The 17,267-nt window shown below is 38.7% G+C and overlaps 1 protein-coding gene and 1 pseudogene across 1 annotated transcript; both read right to left on the bottom strand.

Moving 5' to 3' along the window:
- Positions 1-5,013: 5,013 nt before the first annotated feature.
- LOC131774171 (uncharacterized) lies at positions 5,014-6,637 on the bottom strand. The gene has a single exon (XM_059090191.2). The coding sequence runs from the start codon at positions 6,635-6,637 to the stop codon at positions 5,015-5,017; it is 1,623 nt and encodes a 540-aa protein (XP_058946174.2). The 3' UTR covers position 5,014.
- Positions 6,638-9,568: 2,931 nt separating this feature from the next.
- Positions 9,569-11,376, bottom strand: LOC136283129 (uncharacterized; annotated as a pseudogene).
- Positions 11,377-17,267: the final 5,891 nt, after the last annotated feature.

Below are 17,267 nucleotides of genomic sequence, written 5' to 3'. Positions count from 1 at the left end.
ATCCAATCACACGTTCATTGTGGATTCTTACATTTGCAATCCCTCTAGTCTGCTCCACATCCACAGGGTCCAACTGAGATTTGCCCTTTGTGAAAGCTGGGACTACCAGTCTTGCTTGCTTTAGGCCAACGTTTTCATTGATGGTAAATCCTCGGTAAATTATCATCATATCTCTTAGAGGAAGCTTGTCCGGGAAACTACAGTTCTCAGCTTACAGATGTTCTCGTTGCTTTTCTTGTTCTCGGACCGGTGAGCAAAGGGTATATCAGAGGAAAAACTATTCCTCTCTCAGTGACGTCAAATTAGAAACCCCAACGCCATTTGTTGTATCAAGAGGGGATTCCCCTGTTGGATGTCATTAGAATAATGGTCTTTTGTTTTAAATGTCACGCTACTCTCGACTCTGTCTCGAGTTTCCTTTGCAGCTAACTGAATGTCCTTATATGCTTGCTTTAGATGTTCTATTTTGAAAAAGTGACCGAGATCGTCAAGATCAGAACTGTACGGAGTCCCTCACCTTTTTCTTTCCCTAAAACGTTAATTCATTTCGCCTGGTCAAGGAAAACGTACCAAGCGTGAGGAATATCATTCACTTCGCGTGATCAAACAAACCAAATCAAGCACGAACAATTTTTGTTTGCTTAGCCTGATCTAGGAAACAAATCACGCGCGAACAATCACAAGAACTTAACTGCAATGTTTACGATCACTCAACTTGAACTGAAACTGAAGGTATAAAAATCTTCAAGAAAGGTAGCATCAAAGTAACTTCTCTGATAAACAATAAAATATCAATAGCCTAAAAATAGCATTGATCAGGTTGGTTGGCTTTTCGATTGGTAAAGCGTTTGACATGACTTAGTGTGCCATTTACTAAACGGTCAGTTAAAAATTTTAAAACCTACAATAGACGTTTAACATATTACAAATAATTTGTATTATACATATACAGTTCTCAGTTCTAAATGTCTTAGGTTCCCACAGCAAATGCCAGCTACAGCATACATTCTTTCTTGATAGTTCTTTGTATCTCCTGAATGAAAGACAAAAATCGTATTACTTGGGTTTTTTACTTTTTATTTATTCAGAGACCACGAGAATGCAAAAAATGACCTCTGCACAATTAAATATACTTAGCTGCAAATGTACTTCTTGCGATACAGACTAAAAAGTGGGCGCTAATTGCAGACTGTCTGCAATGAGGCCACCGCAAATACAATTTCACTGATTTTGAACATAAACAATAACAGAACAAGCTCTTGAAGCCAAATGGCCGGAAATGGTCTGACCCCTTGATCTCTGTAACGTCTTGGATATTTTTACGATTTGCCGTCAACAGCGAAAAAATTATGCCTGATCAGGTGCGAGGCCGTATATTATATGCAAATTTAAGTGAGCCTGGAGCAGAAACAAAACACTACAAAGTTGTTCAAACTAAAAGAAAACTACTGACAGGCTATAAAGCGCGAAATGTTCTCGTTTCCATTTATAGGTCTGACGTTTGAAATAAGATAATACACCAAAATCCCACCTCATTAAAGCCTTTCTTCATGTTCTTCAGCCCTCTTCACAGGCCTATCATCATTTTCTTCAGGCAGCTTAGCCGCGGGATTATTACGATCATCCCGTTCGTCTTTCACTTCTTTCATCTCCTTATGTCCTCCTCTGAGCTGAGATCCTTCACTCTCCAAAAATTTGAGGACAAGCCATGCCACGATAACTCCGCTTATGGCACCGCATACTAAACTAATAAGGAGCTTTTTGGGGGACATTTTATCAAGTTCGTCGGATACCAATGCAAGTCGATTTAAACTCAAGACTTTCACTACAATTTATCCAGTACCGGACTGAAAAGAAACTGTGTTGCTGTGGTGAAGTCAATAAGACCGACAGCCAATAAAAACCGTCGATTTGTTATATTGACGTCAGTAAGAAAACGAAACCAATGATATTTGGCGAAAATACACCACAGTCCATTGTTTTATGTACTTGTTTTGATATTTTAGAGACAAAGAAGAACAATGGAAATTAACAAAGGAGTTAATTAATATATTAACCAAGGAGTCATTCGAGAAGAACGCGCACAACTTGGAACACTCCAGTTCCAAGTTACGTGCACAACTTGGAGCACTCCTGTTCCAAGTTGTGCGCTCAACTTGGAACACTCCAGTTCCAAGTTGTGCGCTCAACTTGGAACACTCCAGTTCCAAGTTGTGCCCATAACTTGGAACAAGAGCGTTCCAAGTTGCTCTAAATTGGTCACGGTAAAGAGTTTCTAAAGCTAACTCGGCTTATATTCTTAATGTATTACCAACTTTGAAGCCATTGTATTTTTCTGCTGTAAATTGATAATGTTAGAGCTATGCTGCAATTTTAGAGCCTACAGGTCTTAACTCAGATATTGATTTGATTCTCGTTCCATGATCATGAGTTATTTTGTTGTTGTCTTCATTCTTTTCCTTTGAGAATAATATTCTCTCTCCTTATATGATCGGTTACGCCTGTTCGTTAATATGCGTCGTAAGTATGCTCTTCCAAAGTAACGGTTTAGTTTTGCTCTTGGCGATAAAACCTTTTTTCTATTTTTGACATGAAGATATTGGCAAAAGCCTCAGCCGTTGTTTCTCGCTTCATTCCTCAAAATTAGTGCGGATCGGTCTTTTGACTACCAGTAGAGTTGCTTAGACCAAGATTAATACAAGTCAAACAAGTCTGTTAATTATAGTGACACGAACTGTAGCTTTTAGTCCACAATTCGTTTAAACAAAAGGAAGTCAATTGTAAATCAAACAATAAAAAAAAATACAATAAGGTTCTGGGAAGTATTACACTCACTTCTGCAGAATGTGCAAAGTTGTGCTTCCTTAGCGAAATGTCAAGACGAAAATGGCGTCATTACGGTTATTCGAGATCCTAAATTTCTCCTTGGGTGTCAACCTTTAAACTCTCTGCAGTGATTAAAATGTAACTTCCAGGAAACCACATCGCCATCTGTTGTATTAGGAGGGGATTCCCCCGTTGGATGTCGTTTGAATAATTGTCTCTTGTTTTAAATGTCACGCTATTCTTGGCTTTGTCTTGAGTTTCCTTTGCAACTATGTGAATGTCTTTTATAAGCCCGCTTTAGATGTTCTATTTTGGTAAAGTGACCGAGATCGTCAGGATCAGAATTATATTTGAAGAATTCATCAAAAAATTATAGGAGTCCGTCACCATTTTCCTTTCCCTAAAACGTTAATTTATTTCGCCTGGTCAAGGAAAATGTACCGAGCGTGAGGAATATCATTCACTTTGCCTGATCAAGCAAACCAAATCAAACACGAACAATTAACGAGGCAAAGAACTGAGGGGCAGAGCTTCCTGCCGCCATAAAAGTCGCACCAGCAACATCAGAGCTCATGTGAAGCTTGTTCGTGATCTGTTCCAGGCAAGTGCTCCAAAAATATAAATGGCCGGTAGAAAATTAATTACAACGCCTCCTTGCTTCTGTCGCTGATACTGGGTCATATAATCGTTTCGAAAGTCATCTATGGAGGGTTTGACGCAATTTTGTGATGACGCCGAGGTTGTTTCTAATTGCACTCTTCGAGTTGTTTCGGTTGCATCAAATTCGACCGAGCGAAACCACGGTGATTTGAATTGATTTCTTCCGTTGTAAACGATATTATTGACTTATAAAGTAGACGTAGGTACATGAAGTAAGCGAAAAGAACTAGAATTGCAAATCGAGTCAAGACTTTATTTCCTCGCTTCATTTCGACGCGTAAATCGTGTGTAGAGCGAACTGAAAATTTTACAAGTTTAGTGATCGATGTTAGTGCCCAGTAACGTTCAACCAGTAAGAGGTGTAAAATTTAACAGGGTGGGGGTACGGATTGTCAGTCTCCAACCATACCATAATTTTTGTCATGCAGCTGTTATAGAGAAAGTTCTTTTTCGTTACTTAACGAAAACGAACTTTCCAAACCCTGTGCCAGGGTTTGGAAAGTAAAATAAAACTCTGAGATTATCGTAAAGGATATAATGATTTAATGTATCCTACAATAATTATGCTCTATGAAACGAATACTACACATTAATTAATTTCGCAAATTTCGCTTGATAAAAAAAATTGCACAAATAAGCTGACGTGAATGACAAGTGTCATATGAAAATATAATTACGCGAAATTCTTGGTTAGGTTGTGTTTCATGCATTCCACAAAAGTGGAAATTGAACAATTCACATTTTTTTTCTAATTCCAATGATTTTCTCAATTTATTTTCTTTTGTTTTCTCGTGAACAGGAAAGTAATAAGTCATTTGCGGGTTTTCCTTGTGCAGGTCGGATTCCGTCCGTCCTTTATCCTGCTTTCCCTGCAAACCTTTCCTATTTGTCATTTCTCAACCACTCTCTAAATCAATGATAAGACCCCCCACCCCTCCCTCCAAAGGTTCATGGAATCAAGTAACAAGGGCAAAATAGATAAAACTGAAGTAATAGGAGGTTGAAAAGGTCAATGTGTTAACAACTTTTGTCGCCAGTGGTAGGTTGATAGCACTCAATTTTCCATTTATTCACAAAAATTATTTATCAATTTTCCCATAGTCGCCAAATTTTGTTTTCATTTAACGCTTTTCTGGTAGGGAAAGGTTCATCTCTTAGGTTATCAAGGAAAGCGAGATCTATTGTTAATGATATTATAATGTAAAAATATCTCCATTTCATTTTGTATTCTGTATTACATTGAGTACTTTATAATTATGTCATTACCTATACGGGTTTTTCCAACATGCATGTCTTGATAAAAGCACTATTATAACTAAACGCACAATCCTGTCAAGTGTACAGTTCTATCTTAACTTGACGTTAATATTAGATACCTATTGGCAAGATTTATCTTCGAAGTTGATTCGGTACGAGTCGATTCGATACATGGGCTGCGTAGGATACGTGACTGCTCTTACTAAAGTTATATCGAAACGACTGTAAACCTACAGAAGACTTGGTGTTTTCTATGCTTCATTCTTCAGTTCTAAGTAAACGGCAACTTACAAGGTTGATTCGAAGACTCTTTAAATCTTCCATGTACAATAATTAACAGAAGTGAGCTAGTCCATAATGCTATGAGCACTGAAGTTGTAAGTGACATTAAAGTATGTCTCCTCCATCTTCTTTGCCAAACAGCCATAACAGCCATGTTCTGATAGTGAGTCTCGATCGCGAGGGATACGCTGGTGAAAAACCACTCAATCACCAACTGAAGACAAGTTGTTAGAGCAAAAGTCTCCAACACTTCTAATAAGGAGGTGTTTTGAAGGAAATTGAACTTATACAAATACAAACTGCCGTTGACGGAAACTATAGCAGTTGATTCAAACAGCATGCTCATAATAGTTATATCAGCCATTAGCCTCTCACGACGAGGAGTGCGAAAACTTCCCCAGGGAGCGGCTGTTCTTTTCCAAATCGAGTGGCAAATATGATCAATAAAGACCATTGCGCTTCTTTCGATTACTTCCACAATCCCGTGAATTATCCCTAGAATTGCGATGGATTGTAAACTGCCGAGATCCGCTTGTAAAACACGAAACATGATCGCCGAAGAACCGAACAACGGCGCCAGTAAGACATATAAATATCCCGGATGAATGTAATCCCGGTGAAGCCGCTGAACACAAATTCGTGAGGTAACCTTTAGAGCGACTCCAATTAGAGGCGCAAAGAGAGCGATTAATAGTTTTCCATTCATGGTTTGTTTATTAAAAGTTGGGTAGATGATCTCGGCCACCGGAATTGCAAGGATGACAATAGATACAAGAACAACTGCCACTTGGAAGAAAAACGTAATCCTCTGCCTAGTTGATTGTCGTGATAGAAAATGATTCGTTACGAGATGTATTTGCCAAGATATAATTACAAAAAAAAGAAAGAACAGTGGAAGCTTTTGTATCGTAGAAAGTTTAGAATGGGACATTCCGAGGGCTTGAAGAGACACGCGGTAAAGTGCATCCAATAGAAATCCACAGCAGCTCGCTGAAATAAGTTTTTTTCTTATTCCCTTGATCTGATAAGGTCGAAAGAGAAATAGGACCACCAAAAAAAAACTATTATATATGATGCTACAAGACGTTATAGCTGATACTGATCTTAACCATTGAACTTTCACAGGAATGGATTTCTTTGGGTAAAATTCGCAGTTGTTTACAGTTTTGTACAGTAGAAATGAAATCAATATGTATAGTGAACCTATGACGGTAGCAGTTAGAAGTGAGATCGAGGCTCCAAAGTACATTGATTTCCAACCATTGTGGAGAGCGGATGGTCTTAATCGCTTCCACGCCATTGCTTTACCTTCATCGTCTTGTGAGTTGTTTTCATGTGTTTCTTCATCGTCTTCTGATGAGCATGCGTTTATGACTCTTACCTTAGGACTGCAGACCATTAAATAGTCCAAGCTAGTTGCTTCTCTCTCGCTGTATTCCTGATAAATAACCTCCTCAACAGGTTGATAGTTCCATTCCAAACCAGTCCCCTGTAGAGGATCGTAACCAAAAGCCATTGATTCAGGTTCTTCTGGGTAGTAATGCTCTGTCACGCCTCGTGTAAAACTGAATACGATATGGCCAAACACCTCTATTAGCATATTGCTACTCATGGTGTCTTTTGTAAACGTCAAATGTCTTAGCTTGGTGTCTGAAGCGAAGGATTTTATTGCTCTCCGCTTTTGTATTTGATGTTAACTTGCTCAGATGAGATTTGATTGTTGTTGTTTCCTGTCAGTTAAGTGGCTCAAGGAAAGGCCCGTGACTCAGTGTTCAACACACATTCGTGTCAGTTTTTACCTTTTAGATGTCACTTTCCTCGCCTCAGCTCTTCTTACATTCTTTACTCAAGACCAAACCGTGTGAACGGTCCGGCTAAGCTAAAATAAGTCTCTCCCAGGTTATCTTGACAAACAGCTGTTTGCTTGACTAATTTAGGGAAAGTCCTGTTGTTTGTATAGAATGATTATTAGTTGTCGTGAATTTTATAACTGACGAGAAAGGAAGTTGATGTCGATGTTTCGAAACCTAACAGAGGACATAACTCCCAAGATCTGATTAATTAACTCTTCCCTATAGCTGCCACACACTTACTTGTAAACTATTGACGAGAATTTGGTGTTAGATCAAGATAACAACTACTGATACGTTTGTGTTTTCTTATCACTTGTTTGTTGGATAATGTATGGATATTATAGGGAGAAGTAAGATGTTAATCACTTTTGAGAGTTAAAGGGTTAAACTGTAAATAAGAGACTTAATAACCTTTTATAATAATTGTATCAAATGCAAACGTGGCCGATAGAAGTTATCTGATATCGTCCATCAAGGGACTCTGAGTAGTTTCTAACGAAGCTGCACTGAGTTTGTTTATTTTTATGGGCTGTCTGACGGCATGTTTGGTAACTAGGTTAAGGCTTAGCCAAACATGCTGCCAGGAAGTGATGATGAATCAATGTACCCTCGTCCATTGGAGTAATTATTAACACGTTGTGGCAAAAAACTAGTACGTTTATGATTCGTTCCCGAAATTCTCGCTGTTCATGTTGACCATATTGGCAACTTTATTTTTGATAATATTGATAATTTCAGGGTAACGAAAGTAATTGGTAATATTTTTGAAAATTAATTCATTTGCTGCATTTTACCTGTTTTGAGTTACTCTCGAAACTTTATACTTAACGTTTCCGGTCTTGGTCATATCAGCCGGTTGGCGACTCAAGATCAGCTTCATTTGTTTTGAAGCGAGGCCCACCGACAACTGCCCCCAGGCCTTGCTCTGAACATGTGGTTTCGTAACTCAGGTGGTTGTGGCGCCCAATTAGTGTCTAAAGGAAGAGGTTCGAATCTGGTCGAGGCCTGAACTTTTTCAAGATTCTTTTCTGCAATTTCTTTCAATTACAACTTACCGATGAGGATCATTTCCTTACATAAATTTCAACCGAAGGTAAAAAAAAATTTCTATTTCATTTGATTGCGACACTATTTGATTTTTTTGAGGAAGTTTTCAAAGATAAATTGAAACTATGATTCGTCACCTAAGGAAACTGTGGTGCTGCGTCGGTGAGAGAGTATGACAGATAATTTAGGGTTAACAACTGAGTTGAAAACGTAAATTGGCCACCGTAGAGAGGTTAAAAGCTGACATTTTGATCTTAGTCCTTCGTTAGAGCGATTGGCGAAGGGCCGACGCTCAAAACGTCAGCCTTTACACTATTTACGGTGGCCAATTTATGTTTTCAACTCAGTTGTTAACACTAAATTATCTGTTATTCGTAACATTGTGTTCATTTATAACGACATACATATTTGTTCGAGGTCATAGCCAGAGTCAGAGCAATTGCGTACCTACCCCTCCCTTAACCCGACATTAATCCTTGCTTGTTATCAGTTGACTGTTGTTGAGTTAGGGGAGGGGTAGGTGCGTAGTTGCTCAGATACTGACATTGTTCCCCGGTGTCTTTCACGAGAACTTTGCACCATTTATCTTTTCATTGTTTTTAGGGGCGCTTTATTTACAATTTTTATTTGATTTACGTGTTGTAAAAGCTCGCAAAAAACAATTTTTCTTTTCATCATCAAGGCTGTAACTTTCAGTAATTTTTTAAGCTGTTCAATTTGAGGAATAAGACATTTCTTTACTTTTCCTTTTACTCTTTGGTTTTCATTTCACATACAATGTTTGTCGTGTGATCAGCAATACAGGGTTGTTAGTATTGTTTGATATCAGCAAGACAACACCATCAGAAGTATGCTTATGTATAATTTTAAGGAGTTTCGATTCGTTTAAAACCAAATGACAGAGGTTCTAAACACGAAACCTTTTCCATGGGGAGAATGTAATTTCAAGAAGATTTCGCATGGGGAGAGTGCGGCATCCTTTTCAAAACCGCCTTACCTTCCCTCCACAGACGTGATCCTAAAATCCAGAGCGTAGTAATGCCGTACACTCGACTCGACTTCTTGGTCCAGAACTCAGCTGTAACATCGACAACGACGAATTTAAGTCACAGGATAACAAGTATAATGGCTGCTTTTAATTAGTGAGATGCGAACGTGTACAAATTTCAGAAGCAATAATTTCACAGCGGGTTGCATAATCAGTCACAATTTCTGTTCCTACATAATTTCTGCTCCTTTCTCTCCACACACCAATCAAGACACCGAGTTCAGGTGAAATGGAAAACCAAACCCAATTTTAGATCCAAACTGGTAAAACCGATACCCTGTTTGACAAATAAATTCTGTTAACAACCACACCTTAAAGAACTGTGCATGCCACCACTTAGCTAGAAGAACCTCAAGTCTTGGAGTGACGTTACTTACAAAAATAATTTTAAACCGCTGCAGGATGCCTTTTGGCTGACTAAAAGGCGTGCCAGTCATCATCACGGTTTCACAGACCGAACTCAAGATTTTATTTGCCCTCTTTCGTTATTTATTTTCACAAATGAAGCTTATTTCACTACCTGTCCGAAAGCATGCAGACGAGAATAGAAAACTGACGAAAAACAAAACAAAATGCATCTAAAAAGTATCCTATTTTGAGGAAGCAAAGGTGGTAATCATATGCCAACTTAACTAAACGGCATTTTACAAGTCTTATTTGACGAATCTTCAGCAAAGCGCTGATGGACAATCACTAAAAGGTTTGTACTGGTCCAATTTGCTACAGACATTGACGTTATAATTGCCAGAACTATATGTCTTTTCCATCGTCTTCGCCATATGGCCATGATAGGCATATTCTGATAGCGTGTAGCGATCATAATCGATAGGGTGATAAAGAAACACTCGATCACCAGTGGTACAGAAGTGAAAATGGCAAAATACTTGAGTAAATTTACAAAGGTTTCGTTTTGTAAGTATATCATTTGATACAAGTATAAAACACCGTTTACAGACACTATAGCAATTGATTCATACAACATGTTCATGATGGCGATATCAGCCATTAGTCTCTCACGGCGAGGAGTGCGAAAACCTCCCCAAGGAGTTGATTCTCTTTTCAGAATCGCATGGCAGAGATGATCAATTACAACCATGGTGCTTCGTTCTATGACCTCTGCAGCGCCGTGAATAATCCCAATAATAGCGATGGACTTTAAGCTATCTAGTTCCGCTTGTAAAATGCGGAACATAACCGCCGAAGCGCAATACAACGGCGCCAGTAAGACATACGAATATCCCGGATGGGTAATATTGCATAACCGCTGAACAAAAATTCGTGAGATGACTTTGAGAACGACTCCAATGAGAGGAGCAAATAGAGCAATTAGTAATTTCCCTTCATTGTCTTGTTTAATGTAAGCTGGATAAATCAACGATGCCACTGGAATGGCTAGAAACAAACAAAAATAAGCAGGTACTATCAGTTGAAGGAACAAAATCAGCTGTCCTTTCTTCGTTGTAGGGCGGAAATGTTTAGTCAATAAATATGCCTGGACGCAATCGTTCGTGACGAACAAAATATTTATAGGAATCTTCTGCACTGAAGATAGATTGGAATGAGATATATTCAGGACTTGAAGACCCAAGCGATAAAGTGAATCCAAGCAGTACGTCACACAACAGACTAAAAATAGTTTTCTTTTCACTCCTTTTAACTGATACGGACGGAAAAGAAATAGCAAATACACCAAGAACCAAATGTAAAGGAAGGCACAGGCAATGATATCCGAGATCGATCTCATCCACTGTATTCCTATTGGAATAGACTCCTTTGGGTAGAATTGGCAGTTGTTTACAGTCTCGTAACATATGTACGATGTCAGTATGAATGCTGAACCTACAAAGGTAGACGTTAAAAATGAAATCAGAGATCCAATGTACATTGATTGACAACCTGAGAGGAGAACGGATGGTCTGAGTCGCTTCCAAGCCATTGCTTCATCTCCCTCTATTTGACTGTCTGGTACTTCTGGGTGCTCTACGGAAGAGGCGTCGATAAGCCTCGCACGGACATCGCTGGAAGGTAGATAGTCCTGAGCCGTAACCTTTCTGTAGCTGTATTGTTGATAAATGACCTCGTCGACAGGATGGTGAAACCACTCGCGTCCATTGTTCAGTAAAGGATCAAAAACCCGCGCCGTTATCTCAGGTTCCTCTGGGTTGTAATACTCTGTTACACCTCGTGTAAAACTGTACACTATATGGCCAAAAGCCTCAGCTATGAGTGTAACGCTAGACATTTGAGATATGCTCAAAAAGGAGGTTTAAAATCCTTGTACTACGATGGGTGACTGTTATATTGACATTAGTATAAATTTGGAATCTGAAATATTATTCCAAGTTATCTTTCAGTTCCAGTCTCGTTAATCATGCATAGCGCTGTTATTATAGTATTTATCATCGGGTTCGAGACGATCTGCTGTGGTATCAGGTTTGATACTGTTTTACGTCAGAAGGAAGTTACTGCGTATTAGGCGGATGTTTATCCACAATTTTACGATACGTGAAGACCAGTTCAGAATAAAGATCTCAAACATGTATGTTGTGCTTGGATGTTTGAGGGTTTTTAGGTTCGAAACCTTGCAGGAGGGTCATATTTTTTCTTTTTTCCACGCTCCTAATAAATGAATAACAGTCATTTACATGTTTCCACATTATTCAAATCAAACACCGGATGCCTTTCAGCTGCCTATAAGGGCATGGTAGTCATTCTAAATCCTTTTGCATGTTCCCACATTATCGCCATGTTTAGTCAGGTCGTTTCGGTCTGTTGTATTTCAAGGTTAATTTCCCTTTATCCACTGATAGTTGATAATCAAATTAGTGTTTCACTTGACCACCAATGGAGCATAACAACTTGTTCTTCGTTATTTTCTTTGTTTGGTTTGACTCAGAACCTTGCTCTGACTCGAATGGATTCGAAACCGTAATATCCACAAAGAACGCAACAGGTTACGAAAGAAAAGGGACACCTAATTTAAGAGTAATGAAATTCCACCTTTCTGATTATTGTCTGTCGAACACTTTGAACAGCGCCATGAGTAGCAGGACACTGAATGAGGTCTTTGATCATAATATGTTCAGTTTTACGCGAGGCGCGACAGAGAATAACAACCCAAAATGAACTACATTTACGGCGTAGTCTTTTGGCTTCGATCCTCTACAAAGTACGGGTCGCGAATGGATCTAACAACCTTTTGATGAAAGTTATTTATCAAGAATGTAGCGTTCCAAAAGTCAAAGTAGTGAGATAACCCAAAACGAACAAACGATAGCCCTAGACGAACAGTTATCCGAATTTGCTATGAAGACAACGGTACCATGAAACTTAGATTACGCCCGTTAGATATTATCGAGGACCATGGCTGGAAGAACTGTGCCTCCTCCACAAGGAAGACCATGAACCAGAAGATACAAACGAAGAAATTCACTGAGGAAAAAAAGGTAATGAAAAAAAACAACAAAAGGAAAAAAAATGATAATTTCAATGTCGTATTTCAATGTATGTCATTTCACTTTATTTGGTTAACAATTATTATTCAACTAGACCCTGTGAGCAGGGTAACTAGGATACCTGGATGGAACTGGATCCTTGACATAAAGGGTAGTGATACTACGGGTGTTGGACTAGTATACTGAAATAGTGAGCTCAAGTCTGGCCAAGGGCATACACATATTTCAAAAAAGGTTGTCACCAGGCGATAGGTGAGAAGTCATTCCAAGACGGAAAGGAATCATGGGTATACAACTCAGTCATAATTCTCGCTGAGTGTTGTACAATTGGTTTTTTTAACTGCATGGATCACAGTTTTTCTCTATAGTACTCTGTTACAAACAGAGCAAATATGATATAAACCTTCCCTAATCTTACTTTGAAAAGCTATGATCCCATGATCTAAATCATGTTGAACTGAGAAGTTTGAATTATGGTGACTGGACAGCTACGATGAGGTTCATAAAATGATAAATTAGCAATTCTCTTAATTAAAATAAGGAGAATTGTGTCGACACTTTACTCGAGAATTGATGGAGGCTGACATTGCAGCCCACAAGTCATTAAAAACTCTTGACACTAGTGTGTTCGGTTTCCTGTCTTTGCAATTTCTTTCTTTGTGTTTCTGGTCGAATACTGATGGTGTTTAGTAATGAGATCGTTAATTTCTGTTGCTCAAAGTTATCATAATTTTTCTGGGCCTTAGGTCCGTCCATTTTGTAAAACATAATAACGGTATAACCATTGAAAATTTCTTATATTACAGTTTTCCACTAAGGAGTCGAATATCCTCAGTTACTTTCGCGTGTGACACTTTTTATACTGCATGGGTAGCCTGATAAATGGTTTCCCATCTTTCCTCAACGGAAGCTACAATCATTTTAGAGAGCAACTTCACGTAACTTATAAGTTTTACCTTTCATCTGCACGCGTGCGTTTACAAAAGAAAATAGACCAAATTCCGAGAATACTGATATGGCCACCAAAGCTTATTTTTTACGTTATACAGTATAGCCGCCGTGATGTCAAAGAGAAACATTGCGTTAGTTGCATCATCTACTTCCCTAAAACTGGGGAATGCCTTATGCTCGGCTCCTTGTCGCTTGGAGTTGTATCACTGAGCGCAAAGTACTTGTCGAACCCAATCTGTAGGTCAATGCTCGGAAACTTAACGCTGAAGTATCAAAGAGAATTTTTTCGTTCAGAAACGACGATCTTTGTTGAAATCGAAATTTCTTGATACCTGCTGTCAAGCATCCTCCAAAATAGCTCAGCCGTGAAAAATTATTACAGGAAACGCACGTCCACGAAAGCAACAGGATGTCATTAAAGACGACCTTTGCCGTTTATCCAAAGGAACCTACTAAGGGGGGGGCACATTGGGATTTTCGGCAAGGTGGGGGAGGGGAGGGTATGGCTACACGTAAGGTGGGTTTTTTTTTTATCAACGCCACCACGAAGTTGGTGACCAAGTTGATTCAACATTCCAATTGAATCTCCAAATTTCAGCTCTTGGTTCGTAAATGGAAATGTTAGATTAAGGATTTTCGATGAAACTTTCCAGAGCTATAGCTTTTTGCGACTGCAAAACTGCAATCCTATAAGGGACTTTTGCGCGAATTCCTTTAATTTAACTAGGCTCCATTACCAGCTGCTGGGTCCGCAGAGACCACGCTAGAGGTCCTGGGCAGAGCAACTGTTAATTTAAGCAGATACTAGAAGATACGAATGCCAAGTCCATGGCCTTTATAAATCCTGTAATGAAATTAGTGTAGTTTACTCTGTATGTTTCACTTGTCACCACTGTATCGGATCGATCAGGGTTTTAATAACTGGGATGTGAAAATGTATCGGTTTTGACAGTTTTGCATACGGTTTTCGGTTTTGATCGAATTTTTTTTGCGGTTTTTCGGTTTTGGATGATTCTTTTCTACGGTTGTGCGGTTTCTAATAGGCCCCAAAGCCCCCCTCTACTAACGGTTCAGCTCACCATCTTTGGTTCAAATTTCCTCCATCGATTCTGTACCGCACAAGTGAGACATGACGTCATTTACGGACTGGGGAATCCCCGAAACTTTTCACAAAATAATTTGCATAAGGAAATGTCAATTTAGAAGTCACGCAATCTTTTTTTTACCGTCCGTTCTCAATCGTTAAGGGAATAGTTATGGTCATTTTCAGGTGACACATCTTTGGGTAATCTTGCTAAAAGCTTCAAAGTAACGACCGCTCCTGTTTATTCCTCAAAATTGCCAAGGATCAGTCTTTTGGCCACAGATAAAGTTGTTCAGACTAAAACTAATAAAGACATCAGACCTACAAGTTTGTTTATTAATTCAAAGCGACACGAACTGTGACTTTAAGTTCAAAATTCGTTTAAACGAAAGGAAATCAATTGTAAAACAAACCAAAAAAAATGAGATACAAAAAAAATTCCTAATAAAACAAATAATTTACAAGCATATACTCGCGACTGATACTTCATGTTCTATGTAAGTTAAATGTTACTGGTCATGATATAAACGATTCATTCTCACGACCGCAAGAAATCAACGTAGCCTGCCTGATACATTAGAGTTAAATCACACATTAATATAACAGTTTATAACTTTATTTTCGTACATTAAAACAGCCTGTAGAAATGCCAGGAAATTTGATCTCAGCGCTCCTGGTATCTGTCGAATAAAGCAAAAAATAAAAAATGACAAATTCTGTTCTTGATTCATAATTCATTATACGGCTGCTGTGCAAGAGAAACTAGAGGGCTCAGACGGAAATGACGTCATGACAGTTTAGCGCTGCTGCATGTGAGTTTTCTTGGTTTCTCGATTTCGATGTTTTGCTCCCTAAGCACATAATTTTATGTAACGTCATAGTCTCAAAATTAGACAGAAGTTCAAACAATTAGCCTCTATGTGTAACTTCTCCCTAAAATATCCAAACATTATGCAGCAAACAGTTAATGAGAATACTTAAACTTATTAGATAAAGTTTGTTATCTTGATCTGCCACCAAATTCTCAAAACTAATTTACAAGGAAATGTCTAGCAGCCATAGGGGAGAATTAACTATCAGATTTTGTGAGTTAGGGGTAAAAGGATATTCATAACCAAAACGAAATTATAATTTACTAGCCAAACCACGCTTTTTGATTCTAAAATTATCATTTCTAAATCATTAAGTACCTGTGTGCACTTTCCACATCACTCAATATTTACTTGGCGACCTAAATGTCTAGAAACTAATTTTTCAGAGATAAATTTGTACTCACAATTTATCTAAAACCTCTCTTCGTGTTCTTGGGGCATCTTCGCGGGTCTCTCGTCATTTTCTACAGGCTGCTTCTCAGGCGGGTTATTATATCCACTCGGTCGTCTTCTTCCTCTCTCTGTTACTCTTTCTTTATTCTTCCACAGCTTCAAGTACAGGATTGTCACAATTACACCAAGAAATGCACCAAAGAGTGCACCACATAAAAATTTTTTCATCTCTGGCAGGGTTATCGAATGAACCTCGAAAATGTTTGAAGATTTTATCTACTGCGACTTTTAAACATACGAGCAAAAAACCATCGAAGGTAACCGCTTATTGATTCCCACACAGTGCCGTTTCCAATACGTCACGCTAGTTCAAAGGACCGGACAATAGGACTTTGTTTTGTTCTTAAAATAGCAGCCTTCTCATGTGACTCACGCCAACACTCTTGAAGCTTATCAATTAGCACATGCTAATTTCCGTGTTTTGTTATCATAGAAGACCTAGAAGGGACCAGGGTAATATTTAGCATGATATACCTATTTGTTTCCTTTTATTTACATGATAGAATACAAATAACTGACATTTTAAATCCTCAGGATTGGCTTTGAATGCTTTTACCTCGCATATTAAGTTGTTTTGGTACGTAACAACGCACTCAAACCGAAAACGCCAAATCCGTTGTTTTCTTGAGACAACCAAGCGCGCTAAAAGATTACGATTAAGTTCTTGACAAAAAAAAAAAGCGCAACAGAAGAGGTCATATCGAGAACAGTCAGATCAGAGACTTCAAATGTTATTGGAAAGATTTCTGCTCCTTACATTCTGGACAACGATGACAGATATAAAAATAATATGTAGCCATGAAATGGCAACAGAGGGCTGTAGCTTTGACAGTTTCCCTCCATTAAATGACATCCCATTACAAAGTTAATTTGATTTAATCCGAGTCATTGAGCTCTCTTCTCGAGCCTATCATCATTTTCTTCAGGCAGCTTAGCCGCGGGGTTATTACGATCATCCCGTTCGTCTTTCACTTCTTTCATCTCCTTATGTCCTCCTCTTAGCTGAGATCCTTCACTCTCCAAAAATTTGAGGAGAAGCCATGCCACGATAACCCCGCTTATGGCACCGCATACTAAACAAATAAGAAGCTTTTTGAGGGACATTTTATCAAGTTCGTCAGATACCAAACTCAAGACTTTCACTACAATTCATCCAGTACCGGACTGAAAAGAAACTGTGTTGATGTAGTGAAGTCAATAAGACCGACAGCCAATAAAAACCGTCGAGTTGCTGTATTGACGTCATTAAGGAAACGGGGGCTAAGTTGGTATTTGGCGAAAATACACCACATTCCATTGCTTTATGTACTTCTACCGATATTTTAGAGACAAAGGAAGACAAAGGGAATTAATAAAGGAATTAATTAATAAATTGACCAGGGAATCATTAGAGAAGAACGCGCACAACTTGGAACACTCCAGTTCCGAGTTGCGCGCATAACTTGGAGCACTCCAGTTCCAAGTTGTGACGTTTGTAAA

Source organism: Pocillopora verrucosa, chromosome 8, assembly GCF_036669915.1.
Source record: "Pocillopora verrucosa isolate sample1 chromosome 8, ASM3666991v2, whole genome shotgun sequence".
NCBI lineage: Eukaryota > Metazoa > Cnidaria > Anthozoa > Scleractinia > Pocilloporidae > Pocillopora > Pocillopora verrucosa.
Note: the sequence above shows the minus strand (reverse complement) of the source record. Positions and strands in the feature narration are given on the sequence as shown.

Excerpts from the sequence above, each read along its gene's own strand:
- LOC131774171 (XM_059090191.2), bottom strand. The coding sequence starts at position 6,637 with ATGAGTAGCAATATGCTAATAGAGGTGTTTGGCCATATCGTATTCAGT.